Genomic DNA, 15935 nt, shown 5'->3' with positions numbered 1-15935 from the left:
GTCCCATGTATGGTGCTCTCGTGCAAATTCAAAACGGCCAATGTTTGTGGCGTTGAAGGAGACGAGGCCTTTGAAGATGTTTTTTCTGCTTAAAACCCTTCTCTCACAGATGCCGTCTGATGGTTAAATGGTAACATGATGGTTACATGATGGTAACAACCTTCATTTGGGCCGAGGTTGGTCCCGTGTCTGGACGGACAGCCAATGGGTGACATTTTTTGGGGTCTACCACTTGACCTTGCTGATGCAGCTCAACAATCCCACCGCGTTCAAAGAGAGAAAGCTTTTTTTGCCTTTGCCACATCAAGAGATCATGACGGTGTGAATACCTGACACAAAATCACATGCAATCCACATTTTTGCCAAGATTTTCTTTTTTAAAGGCTGTGCTCTTAAACTTCTGATCAGCTGCTAGCTGAAGCCTATTTCACTTCTTTGCAACAAATTGCTTACACAAAAATGTTTTTGTCTCACTCATGTCTTCTTTGCGTGTTTTGAAGGTCTACAAGGAACCTCCTTAAGATCCAACAGTGCAGAATATACTTTCTTGCAATTTTTGAACTGGTCTTAAAATTTTGATGAGTGCACGTATGTGTGTACAGTAATCCCTCGTTTATCGCGGTTAATGGTTTCCAGAAACAACCGTGATAAGTGAATTTCCGCAAAGTATGATTCCTTGTTTATAAATGGAATATTTTCATTAATTACAGCATCAAAAACCTGTTTGCGACCATCTAAATATGGTTTTTGACATTATTAGAGCCCTCCAGACATGAAATAACATCCCTATAGTCACCTACACACTTGTATTACCCAATATAGTCGACATAATAGAAAATAAGCCATTTAAGACATACATAAGACTTGTGCTCGTGTGTGTTGCTATAAAGATGTTCGGCTTCTAGGACAGGAAGTGACATTAGGGGTGAGATTACCTGTACTGGGCTGTAGGTGGGTTAGTGTGAGCAAATCAAGTGCTCCTTTTCTATGACGTGCCGCAAACAGCCACTGATGTGTACAAAAAAAATCTGGATAGGCCATTGGTCAATGACTTGTGAAGCCACGCGGCCGCTATATTACCACTCACAAGAAACACTTCTCGGACAATGACTTATGTCAGAACTTGTGAGTTGTTAAGTCTGTTGTTAGTTTGTTACCCACTCACACTAAATGCAAGGTTAGTCTTCAGACGAACCTCACACAACAGGTGTGCTTGAGCTTAGTCATAAGGACTCGGGTATGATCATTTTTAAAAGTTCTGTCGATATCATACCATACCTGAGTCATAACGGCTTTACATAGGGGGCAGTGGGGATATGTAAACAAACAACCGCGACTAGACTACTAAATAATTTGCGGTTGCTTGCAAATATAAAAAAATACTTTTTTTTTTTTTTACCCGAATTCAAAATGAACCCCCAATGAGACAACGTTTATATATTATTACATATTATATTACATATTATTCTTGTGGTTTTTGTTAAAATATATTTCTATATTAGAAAAGAGGTTATTTCTATTTCATAACACAAACAAAAAAAATCAGAAAAAAAAATCAGCAAAATGTTAAATGATTTTAAAACTTGTCCAAAGTCACTGTCTTTTATGATTCATATTTTGTACAGACGAGAGCATAGTGAATTGTATGTAAAGGATCATGACCATAGATTTTAGTGGAAAAAAGGGATGGGATAGGCAGTTAAAATTAAAATCTTTCTAGAGGAGTAAAACTATGCATTGCTATAGGGGAGTGCTGAGCCAGCGTGCAGAGTAGAATTTTGTCCCAAAGGCAATGAGAATTGGAAGGGGAAAAAGTACATTTAATATTGCCAAAAGATAAAGAATAACGTATCAAATCGTTTTTAAGGGACGAAGGTTGCGTTACTTGAAGGAATGGGAGAATCTCCCCGCTTTTGAATTTAAAATATAGATGTTCTGCGAGCCTCTTCATCTGCTTTGTACACTATGTACGCTGTGCCAATGTAGTCTGCTACGTATGAGATGTGAGTGGTAAGATGGCCTCTCTGTGGCTTAAGCGGCTTGCACGGCCGCATGCGACGTATGGTCTATCCAGATTTTTTCGTACAGATCAGTGCAAACAGCCTATCGTAACCTCCCCATGGCGTCGATCGTGTGGGAGTTGTCACAGTTTCAGATGAAGACATTTCACCAAATGCTCAGCAAACATTCCGCAACTATGGGGAAAAAAATATCGAGCTTCAACTCGATTTTACCCACCGCCAACAGGGGTTGGTCATCTTTTCTGTTATAGCTAATGACGTCTTGACGTCCCGTGGGAGTTTCCCATGTGATGCTGCTCCAAATGCGCGATGAGTTCGGTCGTATTAAACTTCCCTAGTTCTGTGCCACCACGAAAAACTTGTGTTTGACGAGTGTTGCACTCAGCTGCAACGTCACTCCATCTCCTTGCTAAACGTTAGCATTAGCTCTCCTTTCCGAACACGTTAGCGTCTTGAGAAGCAGGAATTTATCGGTATCGGTATCTGCTTTTAAAAAAAACTATAGGCATCCCTAGCTGGAATACAGTATCTATCTTTCTAAACATTAACCAACACCTTTTGCAACTTTCTGTCGCTCCTCCTTTCAGTGTCGTTACTGGAAGAGGGCAAGAGATGCCGAATGTGAGAGCGAGCGCTACAACTTGTACAAACACTGGGCCAGGTTTCTCTGCTTTTACAAAGAACAGCCGCTTAACCTCATCAGGTGGGACACCTCCATTCCTTTGTTTTCCGAATGTCTTTCATTTATTACCATTGAAGTCCAGAGAAGTCTACTTTTGTTTGGAATTTTGCCCAGCATGTTAGACATGAACACACGTGTCTCTCTTTTTTGTGCATTCTAAAGATATAAAAACAGATAAAAAGATGGAGCTAAGAATCCACGTAACGGGAAACACTTATTCCGCCTGTAAAGCCTTCTGAAAAAAAAACTCCAAAAAGCGGCAACAACGCTTCATTGCATATAATGTGACGTGCATATTAACCAAGCAACAGCAACATTGTTATTATTATTATTATTATTAACATTGTTAGGCCTATTGAACTACGTTACTGGCGCATTGACACCTTGCCAGACCACACCAGTGTAGCCAGTTAGCAACTAGCTTCACCACACACTCACAACGCGTCACAACGTGCTCACGACGCCTCAGCCGACTACCGAAGGGTAAAGCTGCTGCTGTGTTTTTATTTTGGAGTTTGGAAAAGTTAATCCTAGATGTAGGTGTTATAGGTGCTAAATGAAATCAATGCGCCCAGGAAGGAAGCTCCGTAATGCTTAAAAGGACCAAAATACGACAAAATACGGTAAGTATTACATATTATCGTGAATGTACCTGTTACTCCATGGTTAGAGATGGATATAAAACCATAACACCTTGTTGGAGGTCTTTTAATAGCGGTCTTTGTAGGCGGCATAGGTGTGTCCCAATACGTGCAGTAACGAGCTGTCACCTTTTATCTGTTGTTGTATCTTTAGAACGCACAGAAAAGACAAAGACATGTGTGTTCATGTCTCATAAAAAGATTGTGGATGAGGGGAAAAATTCCCAAAAAAGTGAAGTTATCATTTAAGAGTCAACTGTGCTTCCAGGAAGTACTACGGGGAAAAGATTGGCATCTACTTTGCGTGGCTGGGCTTCTACACAGAGATGTTGTTCTTTGCAGCCGTCATGGGCTTTATATGTTTCACCTACGGGGTGCTTAGCTATGACGACAACATATCCAGGTTGGTGTTTCAGTCATATGTGTTGAAACCATTATTGGATACAGCAGCCATAATAAATGATGCGGTGTCCATGTCTGTTTACAGATAAATACAAATTCAAATTGACACCTGCATGCTTCTTTCTGACTCTTTCCTTTCAGCAAAGAGATTTGTGACCGTAATATTGGAGGCAGTATCATCATGTGCCCGTTATGTGACAAAAAGTGCTCTTTCTGGAAGCTCAACTCTACATGCCTCTCATCTTGGGTAACGTAATTCTCCTTTGAGTATTTCAGTTTCACATTTCAGGGCAATTTTCTGCCTGCGAGGAATGAAATGTAACCTGCCGAGTCAGCATCATGCCACATGATTAATTGATCCCATATGATGTTTCCTCCTCCAGCAATCCCATCTGTTCGACAATGAGGGGACTGTGTTCTTTGCCATATTCATGGGGATTTGGGGTGAGTGACAAGCTCTGATTTCTCTATTTGTGTAAAAAAAAAAAACTCAGCATGCCAACACTGATAGAGGACGGATTTTCTCACAGTTAAGTCTTTCGCACTCAAGCATAACATTGCACTTGTGCGTCTTAAAGGCCAGATCAACTTGCCAATGTTCAAGTCAGGTTTCCTGGCCTTGGATATTCAACATTTTTGACAGACATAAACATTTGGACACATAGCCGAGTCACAGAATGACTGCGATGTTATCGCTCCTCACCAGTTACATACAATAGCCGTTGCCTTTTAGAAACAAAATCAATAGAAAGACTCCAAAATAATCCACAAGCTTGCGCAAAAATGTGCATTCGCGATTCAGCATTCCCCGCAAGTTTGAGATTTTTTTGTTAAAAAAAAAAGCAATTAAATTATCTCCAAAAATAGAATTTTTTTTTCTGCACACATCTCATTCACACGCGCACGAGCCTTATTTATATGTCTTGTTTTCTGTTATTATGTCTACAATATTGGGTAGTCCATCTCTTACTCTAATTTAGCTGCAAATTTTGACCAACCACAATTATACATAAACAGCGCTGTAAAATTCATTGATGTCTTCACCTTTGTCAAACTGAGTACTGTGTTATCTTTGTCAAGGCATCGTCAAGTGCGCCTAATGAAATGTCCAATGAGTGTAAATAGCATAACCACAACCTTCACCTGGGCTGCTTCCCAAATAAATGAAGTGATCTTTGCTTCCATCTCCGGTTGACAGTAACTCTCTTCTTGGAGTTCTGGAAGCGGCGTCAGGCGCGGTTGGAGTACGAGTGGGACCTGGTGGACTTTGAAGAGGAACAGCAACAGCTTCAAATCCGGCCTGAGTTTGAAATCAGATGTACTAACAGGAGACTCAACAAGATCACTCAGGTGAACAAGTTTATCTCATTATGTCTCATATATTGGGTAATAGGAGTGTAAAGGTGACTACGGGGGTGTTATTTTCATGTCTACAGGGTTCTAATAATGTTTAAAAAAAAACGTATTTAGACAGTTGGAAACAGGTTTTCTATGCTCAAAATACAAAAATATTCCATTTATAAATAAGGAATCCTACTTTGCAGATATTCACTATTTACGGTCAGGTCTTGAACCAATTAATGATTATCTAGGGATAACTGTAACTTATTCTAATGTAGAGTTTGCAAACTTAAGTTCTGTCAATTATGCTGTCTTGTTTGTTGCTTTTGATTGAGTAGCATTGGAGAACCACTGCGCCAGTGTGCGGAATTGCTAGCAATTGTAATCAAATTAATTGTACAAATGAATTAATCTGGATTAGTGCATTCAACAATCACATCTAAATATATGAATACAGTAGAACCTCAGTTAGCGTCCGCCCCAGTTAGCATATTTTTCAGTTAACATCGAAAATTGATGCCAAAATTTAGCCCGGGTTTACGTCCATTTTGCGGTTAGCGTACAACACGGCGCGTGTCTCGTCCTGTTATTAATACACTCTGTGAGTCCAACTGTATTTTTATCACAAAATGTCCTTAGCTTATAACAAAGAAGCTAGGTACGTAGCTCATCTATGACTTTCCAAAATGTTAACACAAAACATGTTTTAATAGTTTTGCATGTATAAAACAATTCTAAATGAATGAAAGGGATAAATAAACATTTATGGTTACCTTTGCCTTCATTGGCAACGTTGTGGCAGCGAGACGCCACATGGACACAGCCTTCCTGTTTTGCCGTGGGTTATTTCTTGAATTCAGTAGCGTTTTTCACCTTCTTTATCAAAATGCTGGCACTTGAAATGTTCTTTGGCTCCATTTTGGGTTACTGAGGTGAGAAACACTATTGAATTAAAAAAATAACACATGGCAAATGAGGAAGGTGGTGTCCATGTGTTGTCTCGCTGCTACATCGTGTCTTTGGGAACAGTCACGTCAAGAATCTTCAGTGAAGGTAAAAGTAACCTTAAATGTTCATTTAACCCTTTCATTCATCATTTATGTATTTATATGCATTTGGAATTGTTTACTGCATGTGAATCTATAATTGTAAAACTATAAAAACAAGTTTTGTGATAACATTTTTGGCTTTCTAGAACAGATTAATTGGATTTACATTATTTCTTATGGGAAAAATGGATTCAGGTAGTATCCGTTTTGGTTAGAACACATTTATGATGCTAACCAAGGTTCCACTGTACAATAACAAGAATTAATCTTCCAGGAAATGGAACCATATCTCCCCATCACCAGCAAGTGTGCCCGCTTCTGCCTTTCCGGAACCACTGTCATATTCTGGGTATCTGGACCGTTTAAAACAGTTTGACAATGGACCATGCCTGCTCATGCACTTCTAATAGTACACTGTATGTTCGTTCTCGAAACAGATCTCTCTGATCCTGGCCTGTATTATCGGCGTCATCGCGTACAGGCTGGCTGTGTATGCTGCCTTTGCCAGTATTATCAAAGACCCCATGAGGAAGATCCAGGTGGTGGGCAGGTTCATCACTCCACAACTGGCCACCTCCGTGACTGCCTCCTGCATTAACTTTGTCATCATCATGATCCTCAACTTCTTCTACGAGAGGGTGGCTGTCTGGATCACAGATATGGGTAAATTGATCTTATGACTGTTTGGTGACTTTTACTCATGCGTTCATCTCTCGTTGTGTTACTCATGCAGAGATTCCAAAGACCCATTTGGAGTATGAGAACCGACTCACCATGAAGATGTTCCTCTTTCAGTTTGTCAACTATTACTCCTCCTGCTTCTATGTTGCGTTCTTCAAGGGAAAATTTGTGGGCTTCCCTGGTGAATATTCGTACATGTTTGGAAAGTGGAGCAAACTGAGGAATGAAGAGGTGGGTGTCTTTGGTCCTGAATTGCAACTCATTATACAGCGGAAGGCCGCAAGGTGGCCAAGTAGTTAGCATGTTGGCCACATACTCAGGAGATAGGGAGGACCGATGAAGACGGTTTCCTCCCACATTCTAAAAACATGATTGTTAGGTTAGTTGGTGACTCTAAATTGTCCATAGGTATGAATGTGAGCGTGAATGGTTGTTTGTCTATATGTGCCCTGTGATTGGCTGGCAACCAGTCCAGGGTGTAGGGATAGACCCCAGCATACCCCCGCAGCCCTAATGAGGAAAAGCGGCACAGAAAATGGATGGTTGGCTATACAGAGGAAACACTAAAGCAGGGGTGTCCAAAGTGAGGCCCGGGGACCAATTTCGGCATTATTGGCAGCAAAAATGGGAAAAATAGAGCAAAAAAAAATAAAACAGCAAAAATGTGGTCCCCTGGTTAACGTCATGAATCCGTTCCAGAAGGTCCGATTGAAATCACAATGAACTCTAACCAAAGGAAACTTTCCAATAGAAAATAACGTAAATCCAATTAATGTATTCTAGACACCCAAAAATGTTAACACAAAACACATTTTATCAACAATAATTATACTTTTACATGCAGAAAATGAAGCAAAAAATAATTACAAATGACAAATGGACAACTTAACATCTAACATCATTTTTACCTAGTTTTGTTGAGGAAAAAAAAAACACAAAACCATCTCTCTTTTCTCTTTTAAGTCATAAAATTCAGAGGTCCTGCACTCTTGTCTCGGTAGGGTCTATCGCCTTCCTCTTTGGTGCTGTCCATGTATTTTGTTACGTCGTGTATCGCTCTCGAGCAAAGCAAACACTGGCCCACGGCCCACAATGTGTTGCACAGTCACTTGCAAGTATCACAAGATTTCATCTTTGGCTTGTGATACAAGATGGCGGCGTAAACAAAGTGGACGGTATTTTCGACGCTCAACAAGTGGGCGAACGCAATCCAAAATTTTGGATGTTAACCGAAAAACATGCTAACCAGGGTGGATGTTAACCGAGGTATCACTATACTCATAATTCTTCTTTTATTTATTTTTTATAAACAAAAAAATATATATAAAAATATCAAAGTGGCCCCCTGCATATATTGATTTTTCTGTAAAGTTTGGACACCCCTACTCCAGAGTCAAACGCCTGTCATGTTGTACAATTCAGCATGTTATGCAGACTCACATTCAAAGCGCTTAGACTTCATTGTATGCCTTGTCCCTTGTTTTGAAAGTGTATTATTGTTGTTGTTTTTTTATTTTACAGTGATAAACACAGTGTTTCCCACCTGACTGCAAGCTACCTAAGGGGAGGGGGCCTAGGTGACATTGTTGTCTAATTTGCATAATTGGCCATGATGCAAAACTAGAACTAGTGAAGATTTTCCACAACTCTCACTCAGTGTTTGTGTGTGTGGATGAGTAAAAGGGAGCTCTTTGGTTTGTATCATAAAAAATGTGCGATATTATCTCATGTTTGGAAACCTCGCTGACAACAGAACATGAAGTTATCGACCTACGGGTGTTGGTTTCATTTCCTGCAGTGGCAGACATGCAGCCGTGCGCCTTACAACGCGCATTGGTGATTATGTAAGTGTGTGCTGGTTTTAAAAATAAGGTGCACGTCATTGTACATGTAATATCTCACTACATTGATGAACGGATGCATTATAATGCGTGACCAAGTGTGTTAAGAAGCAGAGTTACAATGCCATCTACTGTACGGAGTTGTAACAACAAGCTTCAGAGAGACAGTCCCGGTATTGTGTGTTTATGAGTAAGTGTGAACAGGAAGGTTGTTTTTTTTTTTTTTAATAGTAGCACCTAATCTATCTGTGGTGGTCCAAATGTATTAGTGGTGGGCAACCATATTTGTACATATTGTACAACAGTGGTTAACTTTTACCGCTTGTACAGAGGTAGGCCTACTTAATAAAATTCCTGAAAACAGTTTTGTTTTCCAATCTAATCAGAATGGATTGAGTTGGACATCAGAGCTTCCACTGCGCCGTTTTCTTCCGTTTCATGAAGGATTATGCCACAGCAATCAATCAGCAGTAGTAAAAAGCCAATGAAAATATTGTATTGAAACTTTTTACCATCCTAGTGTGACCCTGGAGGCTGTCTGATTGAGCTGACTACTCAGTTGGTGATTGTCATGGCAGGAAAACAACTATGGGGAAACATCCAGGAAGCCCTGCTACCGTAAGTATGTCCCATAATATCGGCCGACCGACATTGGTATTGGCATAAAAATGAGATATCAGTTCATATCGGAATCGTTTTTTTTCTGCCAGTAATGATAATCGGCGTGTGAGTCATGATGTGCGCCACACAGCAACAAGCTTGCTAACTCTGCGTGTCCGTGGTTTGTAGTTATTTCAAAGTTTCCTTTGTCTTGTAAATACAGCAGTCCCTTATTTATCCCAGCTAACAAGTTACAGACCCCAACATCTATAAGTGAATTTCCAAGAAGTTTTTGTAGCATAGAGAACTTGTTTGACTTTCTAAATACAATTGTTGGCATTATTAGAGCCCTCTAGACATGAAATAACACCAATACGGTCACCTTTACGCTAAAATTCCCCAATATAGTAGATATAAGCAGAGAAAATAAGTGTGTTTCAATAAATGTCTTCCGGACGTGTAGACAGGAAGTGACGTCGGGGGTTGAGCGTGTGTTGAGTGTTACTGGAGTATGTGGAGCTCGTGTTATTATTATGAGGATGATGATAACTATTAATATTATTATGATCTTATTATTGTCCCTGTCGTGAGATAAATAATAACTTCAATAAATAATTAAAAAAAACCTGTCGTTGGCGACCCAGTCTGGTGCGTGTTACTAGTGACACCTCGTGGCCAGTGTAATACAGTTCATGTACGTCTGTATTTGTATTTTAGTTCATTTAGAACATTTTTATGCTTGAAAATGCATCTTTAGGCCAAGAATACACAACATTTGCTTAAATACGTGCTTAAATATATATATGGTAATGGTATATATGGTTTAATTTGATTTGAACATGCATACAAGCCATGAACCAGCGATCATTTATCAAGTAATGCATTTTTGAGAAACTGAGATAGAGTTATGGAGCTATGTTCGAACCACCATGGATTACTGTATGTGTAAGCGAGGGTCTTACGTTGTGCAAGCTCACCACGACGAAAGGACGACAGGCACTCTTATTAGCATGGAGCTTCATCTCACCCGCTCACCATACAGGCGTCAGGAGTCCAAAAAGACAAGACAGCACACTTCCGCCTTCACTATAAAACTATAAGCGTTACATCCTGTCAGAAGGCAGAAAACAAAATGAGGGTCTCAGTAAAACGGCTTCAATTCGCAGTCAAATCTCTGGTTATGCGAGGAGGAAGTAAGGAGTTCCTTTAATTGGCCATGATGTTTTAATGACTTTAGTTGAGACCAAATGTTTAAAATAAATATGGCATTTTTATATACTGTAACTTATACTGCATACTGTTGTGCTGTGTTTATCTTTTGCACAATGTTTATTTATGAAATGTTAACACAAAAAACGTGTTTATAGTTTTAGATCCTTAAAACAATTGGAAATGCATATAAATGACGAATGAAAGGGATAAATTAACATTTGAAATTACTTTTACCTTCACTGAGGGCAAGATTCTTGGTGTGAATGTTCCCAAAGACACGATGTGGCAGCGAGACACCACACGGACACCACCGTCCTGTTTTGTCACTTTCTTTATCAAAATGCTGGCACTTGAACCTTTCTATGGCTCCATTTTGCGTTATTGAGGTGAGAAACACCATTGAATTCAAGAAATAACTCATGGAAAAACAGGAAGGTGGTGTCTGTGTGGCGTCTCGCCTCATCTTCGATGAAGGTAAAAGTAACCTTGAATGTTCATTCTTTCATTCATCCTTTATATGCATTTGTAATTGTTAACTGCATGCAAAACTATAATTGTAAAATTATAAAAACGTACTTTCTGTAACGGGTGAATTGGATTTACATTATTTCTGATGGGAAAAATTGATTTGGTTAGCATCTGTTTTGGTTAGAGTCAGCATTAATGACGCCAACCAAGGTTCTACTGTATTTTACAAAACTTTACATACCTTATATCCTGTACTTTTTTTTTTTTTTGCATGATTACATATTGCAATTTAGTTTTCATGTTCACGAGGGCTTCAATTACTGATTGCGTGACTCAAAATGTCACCTGACACCTTCATGACCTTTCTATCAGGTTGATGCGAAACTGGTGGAGTAGCAGAAGAGGACGCCACCATCCTGAGAATCATTATAGCCGGTGGGAGCAGGACCACGTTCTGCAGAACTTCAGCCAGCTGGGATTGTTCTATGAGTACTTGGAGATGGGTACGATCATTGAATGCTTTCTAAGCTGTGCTATTTCTTTTTCAGCTTTGATTATTTATTATGTCTATTTTCCCCGTGCCCCTGCACACTCTCAGTTGTCCAGTTTGGCTTCATCACTCTGTTTGTGGCCTCGTTTCCTCTGGCTCCTCTCCTGGCTCTCTTCAACAACATTCTGGAGATTCGGGTGGATGCTTGGAAGTTCACCACCCAGTTCAGACGACCGGTGGCATCCAAGGCCAGAAACATCGGAGCATGGCAGGAGATTCTCAATGCAGTCGCCATATTGTCCGTTGTTACGAATGTGAGCGTCCTACGTACACAAGAGGAATTCAGTGTCCAATTACTGCATTGTCTTTTTTTTGGTACTCATTTTTTTTTTAAACCCTGCTCACATTGATTTCAGGCATTCATCATGGCATTCACCTCAGACATGATTCCCCGTTTGGTCTACCTCTATGCATACAGTAAAGAGGCCTCCATGTGGGGTTACGTGAACAACAGCTTGTCAGTATACAACATTTCACAGATCCCTGAACACAACATGCCAGAAGAACAAGCCAGCTGGTTTGATAATTCAACAGCCAACTGCAGGTAATAAGAATATATTTATAACTCTTTACATTTTAGCGCAGAAAGACTAAAAAGAGAGCATATTTAAAAATGAGCAATAATAATACATTGAGGCAGCGGTGTCCAGAGTGTGGCCCGCGGCTGGGTTTTTTTTATTGGCCCGCAGCACATTCGAAAAATATAATTTAACCAGAAAACTAAAAAAAAACCCATCAAAAATGGAAAAAAAGAACAGTAATTTTACAAGCATAAAGACAAAATATTAAGAGGAAAAAAATGTAATGAAGCTGAAAAATTAAAGGAAAAAAATTCATAATATAAAAAAAAAAAACCAAAAGACTAAAGTTCCAATTTTTGGAAAATTAGGTTGAGGAAAAACTCGATAATAAAGTAAAAATATTATCATAATAAAATTATAAGAAGAAAGTTTACATATTTGTCAAAATAAAAATAACACAGCAAAAAAGCGTAATATAAGGAGAAAAAGTTCATACTAATAATAAACTTTGTTACCGATAACCGATAAAAGCTGAGATGCAGGCTGTTTTTTTTCCTGAAATATAAAAAACTTCTCAGCATGAAATAATAACTTCAAATATGTAAATTATCAAAATATATAAATTAACAAGAAAAGTAAACAAAAAAACAACAATACAGAAAAAAATTGAAAAATCTTCAGTAATTTTACAAGAATAAAGTCAAACTTTTAAGAGAAAAAAGTTGTAAATTGACGATATTAACATTGCAGTATTATGGGAAACAAATAACATAATTTTAGTAGCATAAAGTTGAAATAAGAAAGAAAAAAAATATTTTTATTAAGTTGTAATATTATGAGGAAAAAACAAAACAATCAAGTTAAAATTTTTGGAATATTAGGTTTGGGAAAAAGTTAGAATGTTTTGAGAATAAAGTCCAAATATAATAGGAATAAGAAGTCATCAATACAAGGAAAAGTTGAAGTTTTTGGAAAATTATATAAAAAGCAACAGCACAAATGGAAAAAAACAGCAGAAATATAGAGAGTAAAGTCAAAATACTAAGAGAAAAAAAATAATTGTCTAAAGAGGGAAAAAAAAGTCACAGTTTTAGAAGAATACATTTCTAAAATTATGAGAAAAATAACATATTTTTAATCAAATATTGTTGAAATATTAAAAAAAAAGAAAATATTGTAATATTATTATTGTTAATAAAGTTGTAATTTTTTGAAAATTAGGTTGTGGAAAAAGAGTAATGTCAAAACATTACGGGAATAAAGTCACAATTATTAGAAGAAAATTCATTAAGTTGTCAATTTTGGAAAATTATGTTGCAGAGTGGTTAGAATGTTCCGAGAATAAAGTCAAAATATTATGGGAATAAAGTCATATAATTACGAGAAGAAAATTTACAAGAGGAAAGTTGAAATAATACTTTAGTTGGGGAAAAAAAACACAACAGTTTAAATGGAAAAAAACAGCTGTAGTTTTACTAAAATAAATTCAAAATATTGAGAGAAAAAGTCATAAGCAAAGGAGGATTTTTTTTTTGTCCTGTCCAGCCATTAGGACGGATAGTATTGTTGATCTAAATGCCCTCACGTGCTCAACAGATTTGCTCTGCCAGGGAAAAGTGTGAGATACACTTCCCCTGTTATACAGAATGTATTTGGCTTTGATGTTTTGTTGTTATGCAAATTTGGTGTGACCAGGAGGGGACAGAGAAGAAGAGAGAAGAAAACAGAGAGGGGGGTGCGGGGATGAGAGGGGGACAAAAAGAGAGAGACAAGGACAACAGTAACAACAACAATTGTGACAACAATAACAAAACAACAGAAACAAACAGGACTACATCAGCAAATGTCAGAAAGGACAAAATAGTATCAACAACCACAATGATAATACTGCATTGAAACAGTCATACATATTAGTAGTCATAGTAGTAATGAAATTTATGAGGAAAAATGCATAAAATTATGGGGGAAAATATCATATAATCATTTTAGTAGCATTTCACTTATATCCCAAAGCTGAAATGTGTTTTTTTCTTGAAATATATATAACTTCTTAGCATATATATGTGTGTTGCTCTACGAAATATCAAAATGGAGAAGTTGCATCCTTTCTTTTGTCACTGTGTGGCCCTCGCCGGAAAAAGTTTGGACACCCCTGGTTTAAAAAATGGGGCTAAAAGCTTAGGACCGACAATGAATGGTCATGATAGCTGTTAGCGGAAGTGTTATTCTGGAATTTTCCCATTGCAGGACTATTAAAAGCTGATTCTGTTCTATTGTATCCTTGCTGGTTTTTGCAGATACAGAGATTATCGCTACCCTCCAGGCCACCAGAAGGAGTATACTCACACCATGCAGTTCTGGCACATACTGGCCGCCAAAATGGCCTTCATTATCATCATGGAAGTAAGCTGTATTGCTGATATGAACATGACATGAAAGCACTGCTGTAGGGGAATGCGTCAGATTGAGCTTCCACACTCTCCTCCTGCAGCACGTGGTGTTCGTGGTGAAGTTCTTCGTGGCGTGGATGATCCCGGACGTGCCCTCGGATGTGAAGGCGCGGATTAAACGGGAGCGCTACCTGATTCAAGAGTACCTGCATAACTACGAGGTGGAGAGGCTGAAACTTCAGCTGAGCGCGAGCTTCGTCACGGAGACATCCACGGAGCTGGACAAGCATGAAGTGCTGTCTGAGTGCCTGTAGCCGGGAATACCAGGAAGGGACATTTGAGGTTCACCTGCTGATGGCATCCAAATGCTCGGGCTGAGAAAACTATGCTGGCCTTGTTTCTTTGTTTTTTTTTTAATGGGCTTAATCACCTGCTATAAAATATTCCTATATTAGGATGTGAGCATCTGCTTCTTGAGTGCATGTAGCGTATGTGTGCCATAGACAAGTGAAAGGCGTCTAGAAGATGCCTTCTTTCCTTCCAAGCGACATCTATTTAAGTCTTTTTTTTTATTTAAAATATTTTGATCTCCCGCATGTGCTAACTTGTAAGAAAGTGTGCAAGGTTGAACGGCAGGACTTGTCAGAAAAAAGTTATACTGTATGTTGTACTGTACTGCTGATGACAGATATTCTCATTGCTGACGGTGTGTTATTGTAGCCATGGATATCCAGTAGAAAAGACTCCGACGGATCATAAATATGCGAGTCTGATCTTTAGCTGGGCTATAAGATTGCCACGTGTGTTGCTTGAGTGTTTTATGTTGTGTCCAAACAAAAAGAACCTCTGTCTTGCAGCAAAGATACTGTAACAATCTAATGTACTTACTGTTCAACCTGAATTAAAAGTTGCAACAATAATTCACCACTTATGTTCACCACTTTCAAAAATATCAACTAGACCACGGATGTCCAAAGTGCGGCCCAGGACCCAATTGCGTTTTTGGTTTGATTGGCTTGTTTTTTTTATTGACTCACGACGCATTCTGAAAATAGAATTTAACAAGAAAACTCACTTGAAAAACCAACAACAGCAGAAATGGAAAAATTCAGCAGTAATTTTACAAAAAAAAGTGAAAAGAGAGAGAGAGAGAAAAAAGTTTAACAAGAAAAAGTTGTAATTTTAACGTAGTACAAAGATTAAATACGTAAGAAAAAAACTTTTTTAAAAAAAAGTCGTAATATGAATTAAAAAAAACCTGTGAATAAAGTTGTAATTTTGGGGAAAACTCGGTTGGAGAAAAAGTTATAATGTCATGAGAATAAAGTGAAAATATTATGGAAATAAAGTCAAACTCGTAATATTATAAGGAAAAATAATGTCATTTTAGTGGCATAAACTTGAAATATTAAATAAAAAATGCCTTATTTGTAAAAATTCTTAATATGAGAAACAAACAAAACTGAAGTTTTGGAAAATTAGGTTGCAGAAAAACTTTATATTATGGGAATTAAGTCATAAATAGGAGAAGAAAAT

The 15935-nt window shown here is 38.2% G+C and overlaps 1 protein-coding gene across 2 annotated transcripts in view; it reads left to right on the top strand.

Moving 5' to 3' along the window:
• ano5b (anoctamin 5b) overlaps nt 1-15935 on the top strand; it is a 44763-nt gene extending 28828 nt beyond the window's left edge. Inside the window, exons 8-21 of one of the 2 annotated variants that reach the window (XM_054771553.1) lie at nt 2609-2724; nt 3613-3747; nt 3888-3993; nt 4130-4190; nt 4945-5096; nt 6411-6485; nt 6574-6799; nt 6870-7048; nt 9179-9276; nt 11311-11441; nt 11537-11742; nt 11845-12032; nt 14307-14412; nt 14501-15935. In XM_054771553.1, coding sequence (XP_054627528.1) covers nt 2609-2724; nt 3613-3747; nt 3888-3993; nt 4130-4190; nt 4945-5096; nt 6411-6485; nt 6574-6799; nt 6870-7048; nt 9179-9276; nt 11311-11441; nt 11537-11742; nt 11845-12032; nt 14307-14412; nt 14501-14713 — 1992 coding nt within the window. In that variant the 3' untranslated portion in view covers nt 14714-15935. The remainder of the gene's footprint in view (nt 1-2608; nt 2725-3612; nt 3748-3887; nt 3994-4129; nt 4191-4944; nt 5097-6410; nt 6486-6573; nt 6800-6869; nt 7049-9178; nt 9277-11310; nt 11442-11536; nt 11743-11844; nt 12033-14306; nt 14413-14500) is intronic. The other variant, XM_054771554.1, reaches the window with a different exon arrangement.

This window comes from Dunckerocampus dactyliophorus, chromosome 3, assembly GCF_027744805.1.
Source record: "Dunckerocampus dactyliophorus isolate RoL2022-P2 chromosome 3, RoL_Ddac_1.1, whole genome shotgun sequence".
Lineage (NCBI taxonomy): Eukaryota > Metazoa > Chordata > Actinopteri > Syngnathiformes > Syngnathidae > Dunckerocampus > Dunckerocampus dactyliophorus.
The sequence above is the reverse complement of the archived record's forward strand: the minus strand, read 5'-3'. Positions and strand labels throughout refer to the sequence as shown.